Source organism: Mesoplodon mirus, assembly GCF_964341445.2.
Source record: "Mesoplodon mirus genome assembly, chromosome: X".
NCBI classification, from domain to species: Eukaryota; Metazoa; Chordata; class Mammalia; order Artiodactyla; family Ziphiidae; genus Mesoplodon; species Mesoplodon mirus.
In genome coordinates this window covers 65049019-65066264 of record NC_138981.1, presented here as the reverse complement: position 1 = coordinate 65066264, position 17246 = coordinate 65049019, and the positions used below count along the sequence as shown (strand labels likewise).

Here is a 17246-nt window from a genome sequence, read left to right as displayed (position 1 = left end):
TACACTTGTAACATATACTATAGTACATGAACTATAACTCAATTAAAAAATCAAAAAACAAACAAACAGGGGCTTCCCTGGTGGCACAGTGGTTAAGAATCTGCCTGACAATGCAGGGGACACGGGTTCGATCCCTGGTCTGGGAAGATTGCACATGCTCTGGATCAACTAGGCCCATGTGCCACAACTACTGAGCCTTCACTCTAGAGCCCGTGAGCCACAACTACCGAGCTCATGAACCACAACCACTGAAGCCTGTGCACCTAGAGCCCGTGTTCCGCAGCAAGAGAAGCCACCACCATGAGAAGCCCGTGCACTGCAGCGAAGAGTAGCCCCCGCTCACTGAAACCAGAGACAGCCCGCATGCAGCAATGAAGACCCAACACAGCCAAAAAAAAAAAAAAAACTCAAAACTTAAAACAAACAAACAAACATATCAGTCAAATGCAGTGACACATGGACCTTTTCTGAATTCCATTTCAAACAAAGAAACTTAAAACAGTTTGGAGACAACAGGAGAAATGTTAATATGGACTGTGTATTAGATCACATTAAAGAATAATTGTTCATTTTGTTAGATGCAATATGGGTATTATAATTATTTAAGACTGTGTCCTTTTTTAGAAATACAACAGGAATATCTGCAGTAAAACCACATAACTGGGATTTACTTTAAAATTCTACTGCAACAACAGAAAGAAAAATAGATTGTATAGATGAAGTAAAGTGTGGCAAAATGTGAATAATTGTTAAATCTGGGAGATAGATTATGTGAGTTCATTATACCTTTCTCTCTACTTCTGTGTATATTTGATATTTTTCCTAAGAAGTTAAAAAGAGAAGGAAGAATAATGAAGGTAAATACCTCAAGACGATATTATCAGAATCGAGAGTTACAATAGTTGCTTCTGTAGCTTGTAGTGAAATTAGTTTGGCAAGAGCCTCTGACGTTTTGCCCTATAAATTAAAACACATATGTTAACAATGCTAAGGAAGAAAAAGTCTTATGTAAAATAAAGGCATAATCTTTAACATTTACTTAAAAGGCAGCTTTAGGAATGTTAATTAATTCAAATCAGAAAATGTTTCACTTTGAAAATATGAAGTACACAAAATATAAAATGTATTATTAGGTATAATTTTTAAATAAATAATGTAAATTAATAAGAAAAACATCAGAACCCAATAGGTACATGAGCAAAGGACATAAATAAGCAATTCATTTAAGAAGAAATGTAATACCTGCTGTGTAGAAAAATGTTTATCTCTGCTATTAATGGAAGAAATGCAAACTAAAGCAACTCTATGATACCATTTAATGCCTACTAACTTAGCAAAAATTTAGATAGGAGTCAGTGTTGATGAAGTTGTAGTAAAACTACTTCACTAACATATACTTGATGGCAAAAATTGTTAAGATTAGTAGCATGAGCCATAGAAAGATTTATGCCCTTTAATCATATCCTTTGTAATTTATCCTAAGATAGTAATTCAGTAGAAATAACTATTAAACATAAATATATTTAATGCAGGATTACCTAAAATTAAACTCTGAAAACAATCTGAGAACAAAACCAGAATGGTTTAGTAAATTATAGCACATTGATTTGAGAGAATATTATTCAGAAACACTGAGTAATTATCTAGACTGCAAAAATAGGGAAAAAACTTTAAAGTGTTAAGGGCACAGAGTGGTATGGATACCATGTTTGCCACTCTGTAAAATATAAACATATGTGGAGCAGGATTAGAAAGTGATTTCCATTATACCATGGGATTGTGGGTGAATTTTTTTCCATCATTATTTTAAATGATGGTCGCATCAATTTTTCCATTAATAATGTGATATAAGTAAAATAAGTACTCTTAAATGTCTCTTAAAATAAACATGGACACACTGTATTATCTAAAGTATTAATTCCATAAACTTGGTAAATCTTCTAAAGGAATATTTAACCTAAAATACTGCCAAAACAAAAATACTTCTTTTAGTAATTAACTACATAAATCAATGTATATTTCCAATAATTGGTCTAGAAAATATTATGGTCATTTACCCACCCAAGATTTTAAATGTCACCCTTTCTTAGTTTACCTTTGCTACATGTTCCAGCCACCGGCCTAGTGCAATAAACACAAATAGCATAGGAGGTGTGTCAAAGAAAGTAACAGGGTTCACTTTGGCTCTCTCATACATTGCAACCAGAAGAATAACCAAAGAATAAGCAAATGCAATGGTAGTTGCCAGCACAATCAGTACGTCCATATTTGCAGTTTTATGTTTCAGTGCTTTGTAGGCCTGAATGTAGAAGTGCCAGCCTCCAAAAAACTGTAATATAGAAACAGTGATTAGTGCTTTTAAAAAAGCTGAAATTCACATATATACCTTAATAACTAAGATATAGTATCAATGTTAATTTCCTTTGGCTTTTATTTAATCCATAAACAACTAAGGAGAGATTTTTTTTTTTTTGGCTGCACCATGTGGCCTGCAGGATCTTAGTTCCCCAACCAGGGATCGAACCTGGGCCATGGGGAATTCCCCTAAGGAGTGATTTTATTTTTTTAAGCTGAAACAATAGTGCTTGTATTTTAGCAGATACATGTGTGTGTGTGTGTGTGTGTGGGGGGGGTGGATTCAAATTGTTGTACAAGCCCTTGGCAGCTCTCTGCTGTGATCCAATGGATATTCCATAATATAAAGAAAGTCAAGTGGTTCTTGGATTCTTCTTTTTGAAGCCAGCAAAAACAAGAACTAGGAAAAGAATTACATTCTTTTGACAATGATTTTTTTATATAAAACTCACCTCCCTCTTTTCAAATTCAACCTATCACAAGCTATTGGATCTGTCCACTGTTTTTGTTAGGAAACATAACTGAAAAGCTTATTGTTCATTAGTAGAGAGAAACATACTAAGATGTTTTAAAAATAATTATTGCTTTTCATAAGGATCAGAGAAAGGAATAGATCTGTTAGATGGAAATGTTCCACAGTAAAAGTTTATCTCAAAAGAAGAGTTGAAAAGTCCGAAGGAGACATACAGATGGCCAAGAAACACATGAAAAGATGCTCAACATCACTAATTATTTGAGAAATGCAAATCAAAACTACAATGAGGTATCACCTCACAGCGGTCAGAATAGCCATCAACAAAAAATCTACAAACAATAAATGCTGGAGAGGCTGTGGAGAAAAGGGAACCCTCTTGCACTGTTGGTGGGAATGTAAATTGATACAGCCACTACGGAGAACAGTATTGAGGTTCCTCAAAAAACTAAAAATAGAATTACCATATGACCCAGCAATCTCACTACTGGGCATATACCCAGAGAAAACCATAATTCAAAAAGACACATGCACCCCAATGTTCATTGCAGCACTATTTACAATAGCCAGGTCATGGAAGTAACCTAAATGACCACTGACAGACAACTGGGTAAAGAAGATGTGGTACAGTGGGAGGGAGACGCAAAAGGGAGGGGATATGGAAACATATGTATATGTGTAACTGATTAAATTTGTTATAAAGCAAAAAAAAAAAAAAAGAAGATGTGGTACATATATACAATGGAATATTACTCAGCCATAAAAAAGAATGAAATTGGATTATTTGTAGAGACGTGGATGGGCCTAGAGACTGTCATACAGAGTGAAGTAAGTCATAAAAAGAAAAACAAATATCGTATATTAACACATATACGTGGACTCTAGAAAAATGGTACAGATGAACCGGTTTGCAAGGCAGAAATGGAGACACACATGTAGGGAACAAACGTATGGACACCAAGGGGGAAAGCGGGGGGCGGGGGAGGATGATGAATTGGGAGATTGGGATTGACATATATACACTAATATGTATAAAATGGATAACTAATAAGAACCTGCTGTATAAAAAAAAAAGAAAAGAAAATTTAAAAAAAAAGAAAACATACGGAGAGTAATGAACTTAAGTGCCATGGAGAAATAATATGACTATTATGATTATTTTATAGAATAAATTAAATATATTAAAATAAAATATATTTATAATATATTTAATGTAATTTATATAAAGATAATTTTAATGCATTTAATATAAAATATAAAGAAATAAAATATAATATTTTATGAAATTCCTTTCCAACTTAGGTTGTTACAGAATATTGAGCAGACAGTGTTATGTGGCAGCCTGGATAGAAGGGGAACCTGGAGGAGAATGGATACGCGTATATGTACGGCTGAGTCACTTTGCTGTGCACCTGAAATTATCACAACATTGTTTATTGGCTACACTCCAGTATAAAATAAAAAGTTAAAAAAAAAGAATATTGAGCAGTTCCCTGTGCTATACAGTAGGTCCTTGTTGGCCATTATCCATTTTAAATATAGCAGCATGTACATGTCAATCCCAGACTTCCTACATGCATATGTATAACTGAATCACTTTGTTGTACATCTGAAACTAACACAACATTGTTAATCAACTGTACTCCAATATAAAATAAAAAGTTAAAAAAAGACAATAAAAATAAAATAAAGTATAACATTTTATAATTATAATTACTTTAAATATAAAGTTACATACAGTAGCAGATAAGAATACCAAATTCATAACTGAAGATGAATTGAACTCTTATTCTCTGCTTTGTCATTAAACAGTATCCTTCGGGGTTAAAATGGAATTTATTATCTACTTTAACCACTCAGTTTAAGATGATTTTTGTAAAGCATCCAGCATAAAATGATCGTACTCCTGGCCAATATTTGTTGTACAATTGAAAATAGCCTCACCTGCCACATTTAGGCTATTTTTCATTATTAACAAATATACTTGCTAACATTTCACTTGCCTGTACAGGTACACACAATAAAAAAGATAGTAAATTCATAATGGACAATCCTGGCAGGATCTGGCGCTCCAGGAACATAGAAGAATGAATGCTAATCATTTCTTCTTGGCTCATGTTCTGATTATGGTGAAGAGTTGCAAGGTGGTGGTCCATAACCATCATATATATCATCAGCCCCATTACAGGAATACAGAAAAACAGGCTCACAAGAAAGGCCCGTCGCCATCTAATATAGAAAAGAAAAATCATTTGAGTAAATAGGTAATGGTTAAAGATTCTATGTACTATAAGGAAATATAACTTGTGACCAATTCCCACCCAGTGTAATGATGATATTGAAAAAACTGACATGCTAACAGTTTGTTAAATTTGTAAAGAGGAATCAAAATCTGTTTTTCACTGACATTCCAAAAGTACTTACTGTCTTATCTCTCGTTTATGGTCTAGGTGGCTTGCTGACCGGTCCTTCTTGACCAAAGAAGCTTCAAAACCTAAGCTCTAAGGAAATTCATGAGAAAACAATTATTTCACTGAATGTATAAATATTACCTACGGAAATTCTAAGCTGTGGTATTGTCATTAAGAACAACTCATTTCAATTACTAAGTGCAAGTTATTCTGGGGAATATAAAGATGAAGATGTGCTTCCTTCTCTTAATTACCTTTGTTTCTAACCTTTCATCAAAGAAATGAGTATTTTCTCAACTCTAGTTAACGTCTATCCTACTGTTCTCAAACTACTGATTTAACTCAAGTGCAGTTGTCCTCAGTAGAGGTTCTTATATCAAGTCAACTAAAGCCTCCAATAAGTAATTTTGGAAAAAAGCAGAATCTATTACTTGGTCAGGCCGACAGAGTGTATGATGACCTAATAAAGACAGAATTGAGATATATACACTACTATGTATAAAATAGATAACTAATAAGAACCTACTGTATAGCACAGGGAACTCTACTCAATACTCTGTAATGACCTATATGGGAATAGAATCTAAAAATGAGTGGAGGGCTTCCCTGGTGGCACAGTGGTTGAGAGTCAGCCTGCCGATTCAGGGGACACGGGTTCGTGCCCCGGTCCGGGAAGATCCCACATGCCACGGAGCAGCTAGGCCTGTGACCCATGGCCGCTGAGCCTGTGCGTCTGGAGCCTGTGCTCCGCAACGGGAGAGGCAACAACAGTGAGAGGCCCGTGTACCGCAAAAAAAAAAAACAAAAACAGAGTGGATATATGTATAACTGATTCACTTTGCTGTACAGCAGAAACTAACACAACACTGTAAAGCAACTGTACTCCAATAAAAAAAGAATTCAGCAGTAAAATCATAAATCGTACACTTAGACAAGCATCTACTAGTACTGATGTATATTAATCACTTTATTTTTAATTTTAGCTTTGACATCTATCAAGTCATTGATTCATCCATCCCCTGAAAGTACAGAAAACTGAATAATAGGCCACAAAAGCTAGTACCATACTAAATATATTATTCAAGGGTTTGCATATGCAGTCTTTATTCTTGTTGTACCCGAAAAAGAACACGAACGAAAATTTTCCGCAATAAAATAAAGTACTGAAAGAAAATTACACCTAAGTAAGACTCATATGAACATAGACAGTAACATACACTATATTTTGAACTGCTAGGGAAAATGCTGCCATCTTACATTTCTTGGCAGTATAACACAGTGAAAAGAGCAAGCATGAGCATTGGAGTCAGAAAGATTAGGCTCAAATCCCAGCTATGACACTTACTACCTATGTGACTTTGGGGAAGTTACATCTCATAACCTGAGTTTCCTCACTTCCAAAATGAAGATGACAGCACTGTTGTGAGAAGTAAATCAAGAGTCGAAGCTTTGCAATTTTGGTAACTGGCACATAGTAGGTACTCAATAATGCTAGCTTCACAAAGATGTTAATGGTATTACTATCTACATTAACAGGATCTTACCTGAATGATTAATATGCTTTTTAGATTATTAGAACACCAATGCTAGACCACAGTGAAACTTCTAAAGCACTTTCACATGTATTACCACTTAAGATTTACTGAAGACTGCAGGATGAATTTGTCACAGAGAAAAAGGTTTGGTCTTTTAAATTTCTTACTTTAACTATGGTATCATTTGCTTTGACCTAACAAACAATACAGCATCTAGCAGGATGCTTCACTTTCTTAGTGATTAACATGAATTTTACTCATAACAAATTGTACTTTGCTTACATTCTCTAAATATTTTTAAATGATCTGTGGTTCTGCCTTAAGTCTGCTCCCGATCAATAGTGCCAATGTGCCTTTACCTAATTCTTCCTGATGAAGACAAAAAAAAAAAAAAAAAAAAAAGGAGACACCATTACATAAATTTTGAGACAGACGTTGTCTATAGAGGTAAACAAAGGAATCAGATTTTTCTCATCATCTCTATCTGATACAAACCAGAAGTGATTCAAGGGAGTGCTGACTAGATAGGTAAGAACACAGAAATGCAAAGTCTTGGCACTTACTTCAATTGTATGAATAATATCTCTGGGACCAATAATTTCTGGATCATATTTAATATGTGCTTTGTTGGTTGCCAGGGCCACAGAGCAGTAGAAGATCCCTCCATGTTTTGTGAGGGTAGACTCTATTTTATGTACACAGGAGGCACATGTCATTCCTCTCACCTGTTAAAGACAAAGGCTTTGTTATTCAGAAATATACTTTTTTCCTCCATTAAATGTGTGTTATTACTTTAAACTAAAAGAACTCTTGTAACAAGGGATTAACACACAAGATCTTATCTGCACTATTCATATGCTTTAGATTATGATCATTAGATCACTGTTTTTATATCACACTGAACAAAGATATGGTCCCAGCTGAAACATTAAGGATCTCATTAAGTTTCCCTCTTCCTGTTATTACTCAGTGATAGAGGATTTGACAACTATCATTGCTTCTTGTATTCAATGCCTTGCTTCCCTCTAGATTTTTTTCACCCTGCTAAAGTATATCAGTATGTATGTGTGTGTGTGTGTGTGTATATATATATATATATATATATATATATATATATATATATATATATCCTTTAGTATTACTTCTAGTGAAGGTTAATGGATAACAAAAGTGTTCTACCTTTGTCCAAAAATGTATTTTGCCCTATGTCTTGAGTGAGGTTATACTTTAGTTAGGTATTAAATTCTAAAATGGAGGGGCAGGACTTCTGGAATGACTGTGTGAGGAGCTCAGCAAATCCTTTCTCCAAAGAGCAATGATAAAACTGGACAAAAGTTTCAAAAACCAACCACTGAAAGATTATGGGAAGTAACCAAAAAGAATACACAACAAATTACAAAGTACTTATTGAAGAATATCCACCAAAAGAATATCATTAATAGTGGAGTGAGGATTTCTAAAAATTCTCTCCTCCACAAAAGCAATGAGAAAACTGGCAAAAGTTGTTGGAACCACCTTTTTCAGAAAAGTTGGAAAAAAGGGAACTCTTGTACACTGTTGGTGGGAATGTAAATTGCTGCAGCCACTAAAGAAAACGGTATGGATTTTCCTCAAAAACCTGAAAATAGAGCTACTATATAACCCATCAATTCCACTCCTGTGTATATATCCAAAGAAAGCAAAAACACTAATTAAAAAAGATACATGTACCTCAATGTTCATAGCAGCATTATTTATAATAGCCAAGATATGGAAGCAACCTAAGTTCCATCAATAGATGAATGGATAAAGTAGATGTGATACACACACACACAAAGACACACACACACACACACACACACACGATGGAATACTACTCAGCCATAAAAAATGAAATTTTGCCATTTGCAACAACATGGATAGACTTGGAGGGTATTATACTTAGTGAAATAAGTCAGACAGAGAAAGACAAATACTGTATCTTATCATCTATATGTGGAATCTAAACAATAAACCAAAGAAATGAATATAATAAACAGAAACCTACACATAGAGAACAAGCTAGTGGTTACCAATGAGGAAAGGGAAAGGGGTTGGGGCAAGATAGGGGTAGGGATTAAAAGGTACAAACTACTATGTACAAAATAAATAAGCTATGCGGATATATTGTACAGAACAGGATATACAGCCAATATTTTACAATAACTTTAAATGGAGTATAATCTGTAAGAATTTTGAATCACTATGCTGTACAGCTGAAACTAATATTGTAAATCATCTACACCTCAATTTAAAAAACTGATTAAAAAAGAAATCTGAAAATTAAACAAAAGCTTACAGCAGGGGGCTTCCCTGGTGGCGCGGTGGTTGAGAGTCCACCTGCCGATGCAGGGGACGCAGGTTCGTGCCCCGGTCCGGGAGGATCCCACATGCTGCCGAGCGGCTGGGCCCGTGAGCCATGGCTGCTGAGCCTGTGTGTCTGGAGCCTGTGCTCCGCACGGGAGAGGCCCCAACAGTGAGAGGCCCGCGTACCACAAAAAATAAAAAAAAAAATAAAAAAAAATAAAAAAAAAAGCTTACAGCAATGCAGGAAGCATTTATTCAAGAAAATCAGATACATTCCAATAAAACAGCAAGCTATATGGCATTACAGTTTGCCGTATTCCCATCCCCTCTCCTCCAGCTCTGGGGTAGCCATGAAGACCAATAGGCCACAATCATGGTAAAAAACAGCATCAGGGAAGCTACCAGAGAGGACAGAAAAGGACTGGAGTACCTTCAAAGCCTCATTCCCAGACAACTGTCATTATTTGGCCTGTCTGATGGTTCTCTGAAATATCCCACTTGCAAAGATGTCTGTTTGTCCTGATGATCTCAGTGAATACAAAAAGCCCTTTCCCCAGGAGAATTTGTCAGAAACAATTAGAGGAAATTATTTAACCTTGTGGCTGCCTGAGCCAATGGATAACAGTTGGGGCCAACAACAGACTAACAAAAAAGCCTAAAAAGGAAAGCCAGGAAGCAAGATATCCATAAGCGCTCCAACATATTCCTAGGAATCTAGAAGGCCATGCACATGCATAGGGTTATGCACATGTCCAGGGCTGTGTGTATGTTCAGAAAAGAACTGAAAAGGCCCTAACTTCTCACCTCAGGCTGACCTTTAGGCTCCATAGAAGCAGGTGTCGAAGGGTAAGGCAAAACTGACAACTGCATGGCTGAGTGTTCAAGGCATGCCCCAACATTTACAAACAGCTCTTTAGCAAAGACTGGGAGACTTATTGGTTCCAGATATTTAAGGCAATCACTGTCTGATCATTAGCTGACAACTGAGCTAACCAAACAGAGATTTCAGTGGCCACACACAACAAAGAACACAGACTTTATAGAATTAGTTCAGAAGTCACTGAACAAACAATAACAATGACAAATAGCAACAAATAACAAACCCTGAGGAGAGGGGAAGAATCTAATTTCCAGAGTTACTACATTATATTTTCAACAAAGAACTGTCTGACATACAATGAAACAAGAAAGTATGGCCTATACACAGGAAAAAACTTTCTCTGACGAAGCCCAGACATTGGATTTACTAGGCAAAGATCTTGAATCAGCTATTTTAAATATATTCACTGAACTAAAGGAAATGATGTCTAAAGAATTAAAGGAAAGTATGAGACAATATCCCACCAAACAGAGAGTATCAATAAAGACAGAGAGATTATTAGAAAGGCCCAATGGAAGTTTGGAGTTGAAAAGTACAATAACTGAAATGAAATCAGTGCCTATAGGGAAATTTATAAGTGCCAATATTTTAAAATAAGAAAGATCTCAAATAAATAACCTTTCTACCTTAAGACACTAGAAAAAGTAAAACAAATGAAACCTAAAGCAAACAGATGGAAAGAAATAACAAAGATTAGAGTGAAAATTAACAAAAGAGAGAATAGAGAAAATCAACAAAACCAAAAGTTGGTTACTTGAAAAGATTGACAAAATTGACAAACTTTGGCTGGAGTGATGAAGGAAAAAAAAAAAAAGGAAGACTCAAATGGTTAATATCAAGAATGAGGACTGACTGCTAATAGGTATGGGGTTTCTTTTTTGGGGTGATGAAAATGTTTTGAAATTTGATAGTGGTGATTAGTTGTACAACTCTGAGAATATACTAAAACCCACTGAATTGTACACTTTAAAAGGGTGAGTTTTATGGTATGTAAATTATATTTCGATAAAGTTATTAATTTTTAGAAGTCTTTAAAAAGTACAAACCAACCCATTCTTTTTAATAGCTGCTTAGTATCCCATGGTATGGATGTATGTATCAGTCTCCAATGACTGACATTTAGTTTGTTTCCTATCTTTTGCTATGTAAGAATACTATAGGGGCTTCCCTGGTGGCGCAGTGGTTGAGAGTCCGCCTGCTGATGCAGGGGACATGGGTTCGTGTTCCGGTCTGGTAAGATCCCACATGCCGCGGAGCGGCTAGGCCCGTGAGCCATGGCCACTGAGCCTGCGCGTCCGGAGCCTGTGCTCCGCAATGGGAGAGGCCACAGCAGTGAGAGGCCCACGTACCGCAAAAAAAAAAAAAAAAAAAAAACTATAATGAACATCATTGCACACATATCATTTCAAACATATCCAAATATGTCTGCTGGATAATTTCCTACAAGTGGAGCTTCTGAGGCAAAGGCTATGTGCAATTTTACTTTCGATAGATATTGCCAAATTCTTCTGTTGAGTCCTTGTCTCAATTGACATTCCACCAGCAATATATGAGAGATCAAACACAGTGTTAACAAAATTGCTTTTTATCTTTACCAATCTCACAGGTGGAAAATGGCATTTCAGTGCAGTTTTAATTTGCTTTACTCTTATTAAAAGTGACATTGAACATTTTTTCATTTAAAGAGGTACTGTCTTGGCTTTTCTGTGAACTGTCAGTTCATACCCTTTACCATCTTTCTTTTGGGTTGATGGCTTTTATTGATTTATAATACTTCTTCATATATTAAGAAAATTAACCTTCATTTATGATATGAATTACAAATATTTTACTTGCCTTTTGACTTTGTTTATGGTGTTTTTCTCCCAAGAAGAAATTTTTATGTACCTGAAGTTATCAACCTTGTCTTTTATGGATTTTGTATGATATTTAGAAAGACTCTTCCTACTCTAATATTATTTTTTAAATGATAGATTGGATGTTATCACTGGGAAAAGCTAGGTAGAGGCTACAGGGAAATCCTCTGTACTGTTTTTGCAATTTCGTTTTGAGTTTAAAATTATTTCCACAATGGACTGATGGACTGATGTATGATAAAACAAATATAGTAAAATGCTAATTGTAGAATCTATTCAGTGTGTGTAAGAATGTTCAACTGTACAGTTCTTTTGAGTTTCCTGATGTCTGAAATTTTTAAAGTAGAATATTGAAAAAAGCTCCAAATATTTCTTCCAGTAATTTCATGTAGGAATCATACTATATTTTAAAAGTTGATTTTCATTTATTCATTCAAACCCAATTCTTGTTTATTGGTTCTTAATAGAGATGATTATTATTATTATTATTTTTGAGGTATGCGGGCCTCTCACTGTTGTGGCCTCTCCCATTGCAGAGCACAGGCTCCGGACGTGCAGGTCCAGCGGCCATGGATCACGGGCCCAGCCGCTCCGCGGCATGTGGGATCCTCTCGGACTGGGGCACGAACCCGTGTCCCCTGCATCGGCAGGCGGACTCTCAACCACTGCGCCACCAGGGAAGCCCGAGATGATTATCTTTTACATTCTATGCTTGAAGGCCACCATTGTCATATCTTTCCAGTTTCCTTAATTTTCATTTTATGTTTTACTGTCCCCACATTTCAATTATCTTTCAAACTCTTTTCTGAATTCTTGCCAAGTTTTCCTGAAAATTCTATTAACCACACAAAACGTCTTACTTACAACAAGTTCCAAAACACCATCCCCTTCATCAGCATTTTCTATCACAGTGGCTCCAAATCCAAGCTCTCGGATTAACTCGGCTATCATCGGGGGTTGTATGACAGCAGGGTTGTATCTTACTTCTGCCTTCCCAGCCATCAGAGCCACAAGTACAGAATATATTCCTAGGAATATTGATAAAAAAAATAATTCAGATAACATTTCTCATAAAAATAATAATCTTATAATAGCTTTTTTTCATTTAACTGTGAAAGGATTAAGTGAATCTGGAGAAATTTATTTCTTAACTTTTATACAGTCTTGAACCCAAATCAAATAAAACTATTTGAAAAGAAGGCCTCATTCTAAAAAAACTTTTTAGTATGGAAATTTTCAAATACATACACACACACACACAAAAGAGAAAACAATATAATAAACTTGATGTACCCATCTCTCAGCTTCAATAATTATCAATAACACTGGGCTACTCTTGTTTCATATATATTCCTACCTACTCACTCCCTGCCCTTTACCCTGATTATTTTGCAGCAAATCCCAGATATCGTATCATATGTAAATATTTAAATACATATCACTAAAAGGTAAGACTCTTTTCTTTAAAAAAGAACCATAATACCATTATCAAACCTAAAATAATTCCTCAATATCATCAAATATCCAGGCAATGTTCACATTTCCACAACTGTCTTACAACTGTTTAACACTGTTTGTTTGTTTGCTTGAATTGGGATCCAAATAATGCCCATGAATTGTAATCGATTGAGACCTTATCATGTAAATATAAAGTATTTTTAGAAACTCATAAGACAGAGTCCTAGAGAAAGGAACTCGTGTACTTAGGAAATGACTGCAGTTGTAGCAAAGAACCCAAGAATATACCAACATACACATTACAATATTGCCAAATAACAGGAATTTCTTTCTCAAGTTTTATTGTCTGACACACACTAATCTAAAATGCTCTTATTCCTAAGAAAAACAAGTGCCACACAACTTAACAAAAAAGTTCATTTTATGGCAGTCATGCTGTTCTCTGGTGTAAGCATTTTGTTAACAACCATCCCACTTCTCTAGGCCAGCTATTGCTGTCACTGCCAGGAAGAAAATTAATAACATGAAGCAGAAACGGCAGTTCTTTCTAGGAATCAGCAGCCCTTGGTGGCTACCTGACAGGGAATAGGGATCAACAGTCCATAGGTTAGCTCTGGGTTTTGACAAAAAGAAAAAATATCCAAATATTAATTTAATAATAGTTTTTAATAAGAAGACAAAGTATGTAATATAATCTAAGTTTTCTGCATAAAAGTGGTTAAAAAATAGAATAAAATAAAATACTATTCTTTTCTTTGGAAAAAAATAATGGTTACACACTGGGTACCAAATAATTCAGAAGATCAGATCACAGGAAAGTATCAGTAATAAGAGAAGGGTGTAGAGAAAGTAGGAAAAAAATCTTCTTGCTTCAGTTGAATGTAATCTACAGCCAAAGAGAAAGTGAAAATCTGGTTTTTCAAGTTTCAAAAATATGTTTCATACTTATATAAATTATGGACAATTTTTAAAATTCTTACTTCATAATATAATTAGAACTCTATCAATTCATTTTTAAAAATATAATGCAGATGAAACTGAGGGAAGACCAGTGCCACTTAAAGAAACAAAAGTGAATGTAGTGACCCCAGCTAGGGCAATGGTATGCCTAACTGGGTTAGGATGAAGTAAATGGGGAGTAGAATGTAACTGGAAGTATCAGCTTAATGGATTAAAAAAGAAAAAAGATCTGTAACTGTAATTTGTAACAGGCATTGCTTGTCTCATGAGAAAGGTTATTTCTGAACTGCCCCAAGAGAGTTTGTTCTAAAATTAAACAGACCCCTTGAAAATGTCTATTTGCTTTCATTTGCTTGCAACTTCCCTCCTGTTCTTTTTTAATCACTCAAAGTGTAAATTAGCCCTGACTGCATTCTAATTAGATATAATGGAGGCTGAAATGAAGGACGCAGAAATGACAGAATACAAACAAGATAATGTTGAACTGAAGATGGCTCTAGTGTATAACATACATTTTGTTACAATAATGTTCTGGCCTTTACATATAAGGTGATTCTACTGTCTATAGAATTCCATTATTACAGTATATACTTTGAGCTATTTCCCCAAGAGTGGGGATAAGCTTATAATAAACATATTTATTCAGCCCTTCTGACTAACAGCATGTATCATTAAGATATCCTGGGCGAAGCCTGCTTGAGTACCAAACCTATGCCTTCAGGCTCATTAAACATACTCACATATCTCTATGGTTAACAAATCTACTATGCATACTGCAAAGTCCATTAATGTGAGTGCAAAATTATAAGCTAAAACATCTGAGTGTAACGGATTAAAAAACTATATTATAGAATGGCTTGAAGATGGTGGACTAGAAGGACGTGCGCTCACTCCGTCTTGCAAAAGCACCAGAATCACAACTAACTGCTGAACAATCATCAACAGGAAGACACGGGAACTAACCAAAAATATACCCCACATCCAAAGACAAAGGAGAAGCCACAATGAGACGGTAGGAGGGGCACAATCACAATAAAATCAAATCCCATAACTGCTGGGTGGGTGACTCACAAACTGGAGAACACTTATACCACAGAAGTCCACCCACTGGAGTGAAGGTTCTGAGCCCCACGTCAGGCTTCCCAACCTGGGGGTCTGGCAACGGGAGGAGGAGTTCCTTGAGAATCAGACTTTGAAGGCTGGTGGGATTTGATTGCAGGACTTTGACAGGACTGGGGGAAACAGAGACTCCACCCTTGGAGGGAACCCACAAAGTACTGGGCACATCAGGACCCAGGGGAAGGAGCAGTGACCCCATAGGAGACTAAACCAGACCTATCTGCTACTGCTGAAGGGTCTCCTGCAGAGGCGGGGGGGTGGCTGTGTCTCACAGTGAGGATAAGGACACTGGCAGCAGAAGTTCAGGTAAGTGCAGCTTGGCGTGAGCCCTCTGAGAGTCTGCCATTGCTCCCACCAAAGAGCCAGGTAGGCTCGAGGGTTGGGTCGCCTCAGGCCAAACAACCAACAGGGAGGGAACTTAGCCCCACCCATCAGCAGACAAGGGAATTAAAGTTTTACTGAGCTCTGCCCACCAGAGCAACACCCAGCTCTACCCACCACCATTCCCTCCCATCAGGAAACTTGCTCAAGCCTCTTAGATAGCCTCATCCACCAGAGGGAAGACAACAGAAGCAAGAAGAACTACAGTCCTGCAGCCTGTGGAACAAAAACCACATTCACAGAAAGAGAGACAAGATGAAAAGGCAGAGGACTATGTACCAGATGAAGGAACAAGATAAAACCCCAGAAAAACAACTAAATGAAGTGGACATAGGTAACATTCCAGAAAAAGAATTCAGAATAATGACAGTGAACATGATCCAGGATCTTGGAAAAAGAATGGAGGCACAGATTGAGAAGACGCAAGAAATGTTTAACAAACACCTAGAAGAATTAAAGAAAAAACACCTAGAAGAATTAACGAACAAACAAACAGAGATGAACAATACAATAACTGAAATGAAAATTACAGTAGAAGGAATCAACAGCAGAATAACTGAGGCAGAAGAACAGATAAGTCACCTGGAGGACAGAATGATGGAAATCATTGCCGTGGAACAGAATAAAGAAAAAAGAAAGAAAAGAAATGAAGACAGCCTAAGAGACCTCTGGGACAACATTAAGCACAACAATATTTGCATTATACGGGTCCCAGAAGGAGAAGAAAGAGAGAAAGGACCCAAGAAAATATTTGAAGAGATTATAGTCAAAAACATTCCTAACATGGGAAAGGAAATAGCTACCCAAGTCCAGGAAGTACAGAGAGTCCCATACAGGATAAACCCAAAGAGAAACATGCCAAGACATAGTAATCAAACTATCAAAAATTAAAGGCAAAGAAAAATTATTGAAAGCAGCAAGGGGAAAACGACAAATAACATACAAGGGAACTCCCATAAGGTTAACAGCTGATTTCTCAGCAGAAACTCTACAAGCCAGAAGGGAGTGGCATGATATACTTAAAGTGATGAAAGGGAAAAAGCTACAACCATGATTACTCTACTCAGAAAGGATCTCATTCAGATTCCATGGAGAAATCAAAAGCTTTACAGATAAGCAAAAGCTAAGAGAATTCAGCACCACCAAACCAGCTCTACAACAAATGCTAAGGGAACTACTCTAAGTGGGAACCACAAGAGAAGGAAAGGACCTACAAAAACAAACCCAAAATGATTAAGAAAATGGTAATAGGAACATACTTATTGATAATTACCTTAAACGTGAATGGATTAAATGATCCAACCAAAAGACACAGGCTTGTTGAATGGATACAAAAACAAGACCCATATATATGCTGTCTACAAGAGACCCACATCAGACCTAGGGACACATATAGACTGAAAGTGAGGGGATGGAAAAAGATATTATTCCATGCAAATGGAAATCAAAAGAAAGCTGGAGTAGCAATACTCACATCAGATAAAATAGACTTTA

At 36.2% G+C, this 17246-nt stretch overlaps 1 protein-coding gene across 3 annotated transcripts in view; it reads right to left on the bottom strand.

Annotated features, from left to right (window-relative positions):
- Positions 1 to 17246, bottom strand: part of ATP7A (ATPase copper transporting alpha) — a 141004-nt gene that overhangs the window by 22429 nt on the left and 101329 nt on the right. For all 3 annotated transcript variants that reach the window (XM_082610812.1, XM_082610814.1, XM_082610813.1), the window contains 6 exons: positions 12699 to 12862; positions 7337 to 7498; positions 5252 to 5328; positions 4831 to 5056; positions 2096 to 2329; positions 866 to 957 (listed from right to left, as the gene is read on the bottom strand). In XM_082610812.1, the coding sequence (XP_082466938.1) occupies positions 866 to 957; positions 2096 to 2329; positions 4831 to 5056; positions 5252 to 5328; positions 7337 to 7498; positions 12699 to 12862 (955 nt within the window). The remainder of the gene's footprint in view (positions 1 to 865; positions 958 to 2095; positions 2330 to 4830; positions 5057 to 5251; positions 5329 to 7336; positions 7499 to 12698; positions 12863 to 17246) is intronic.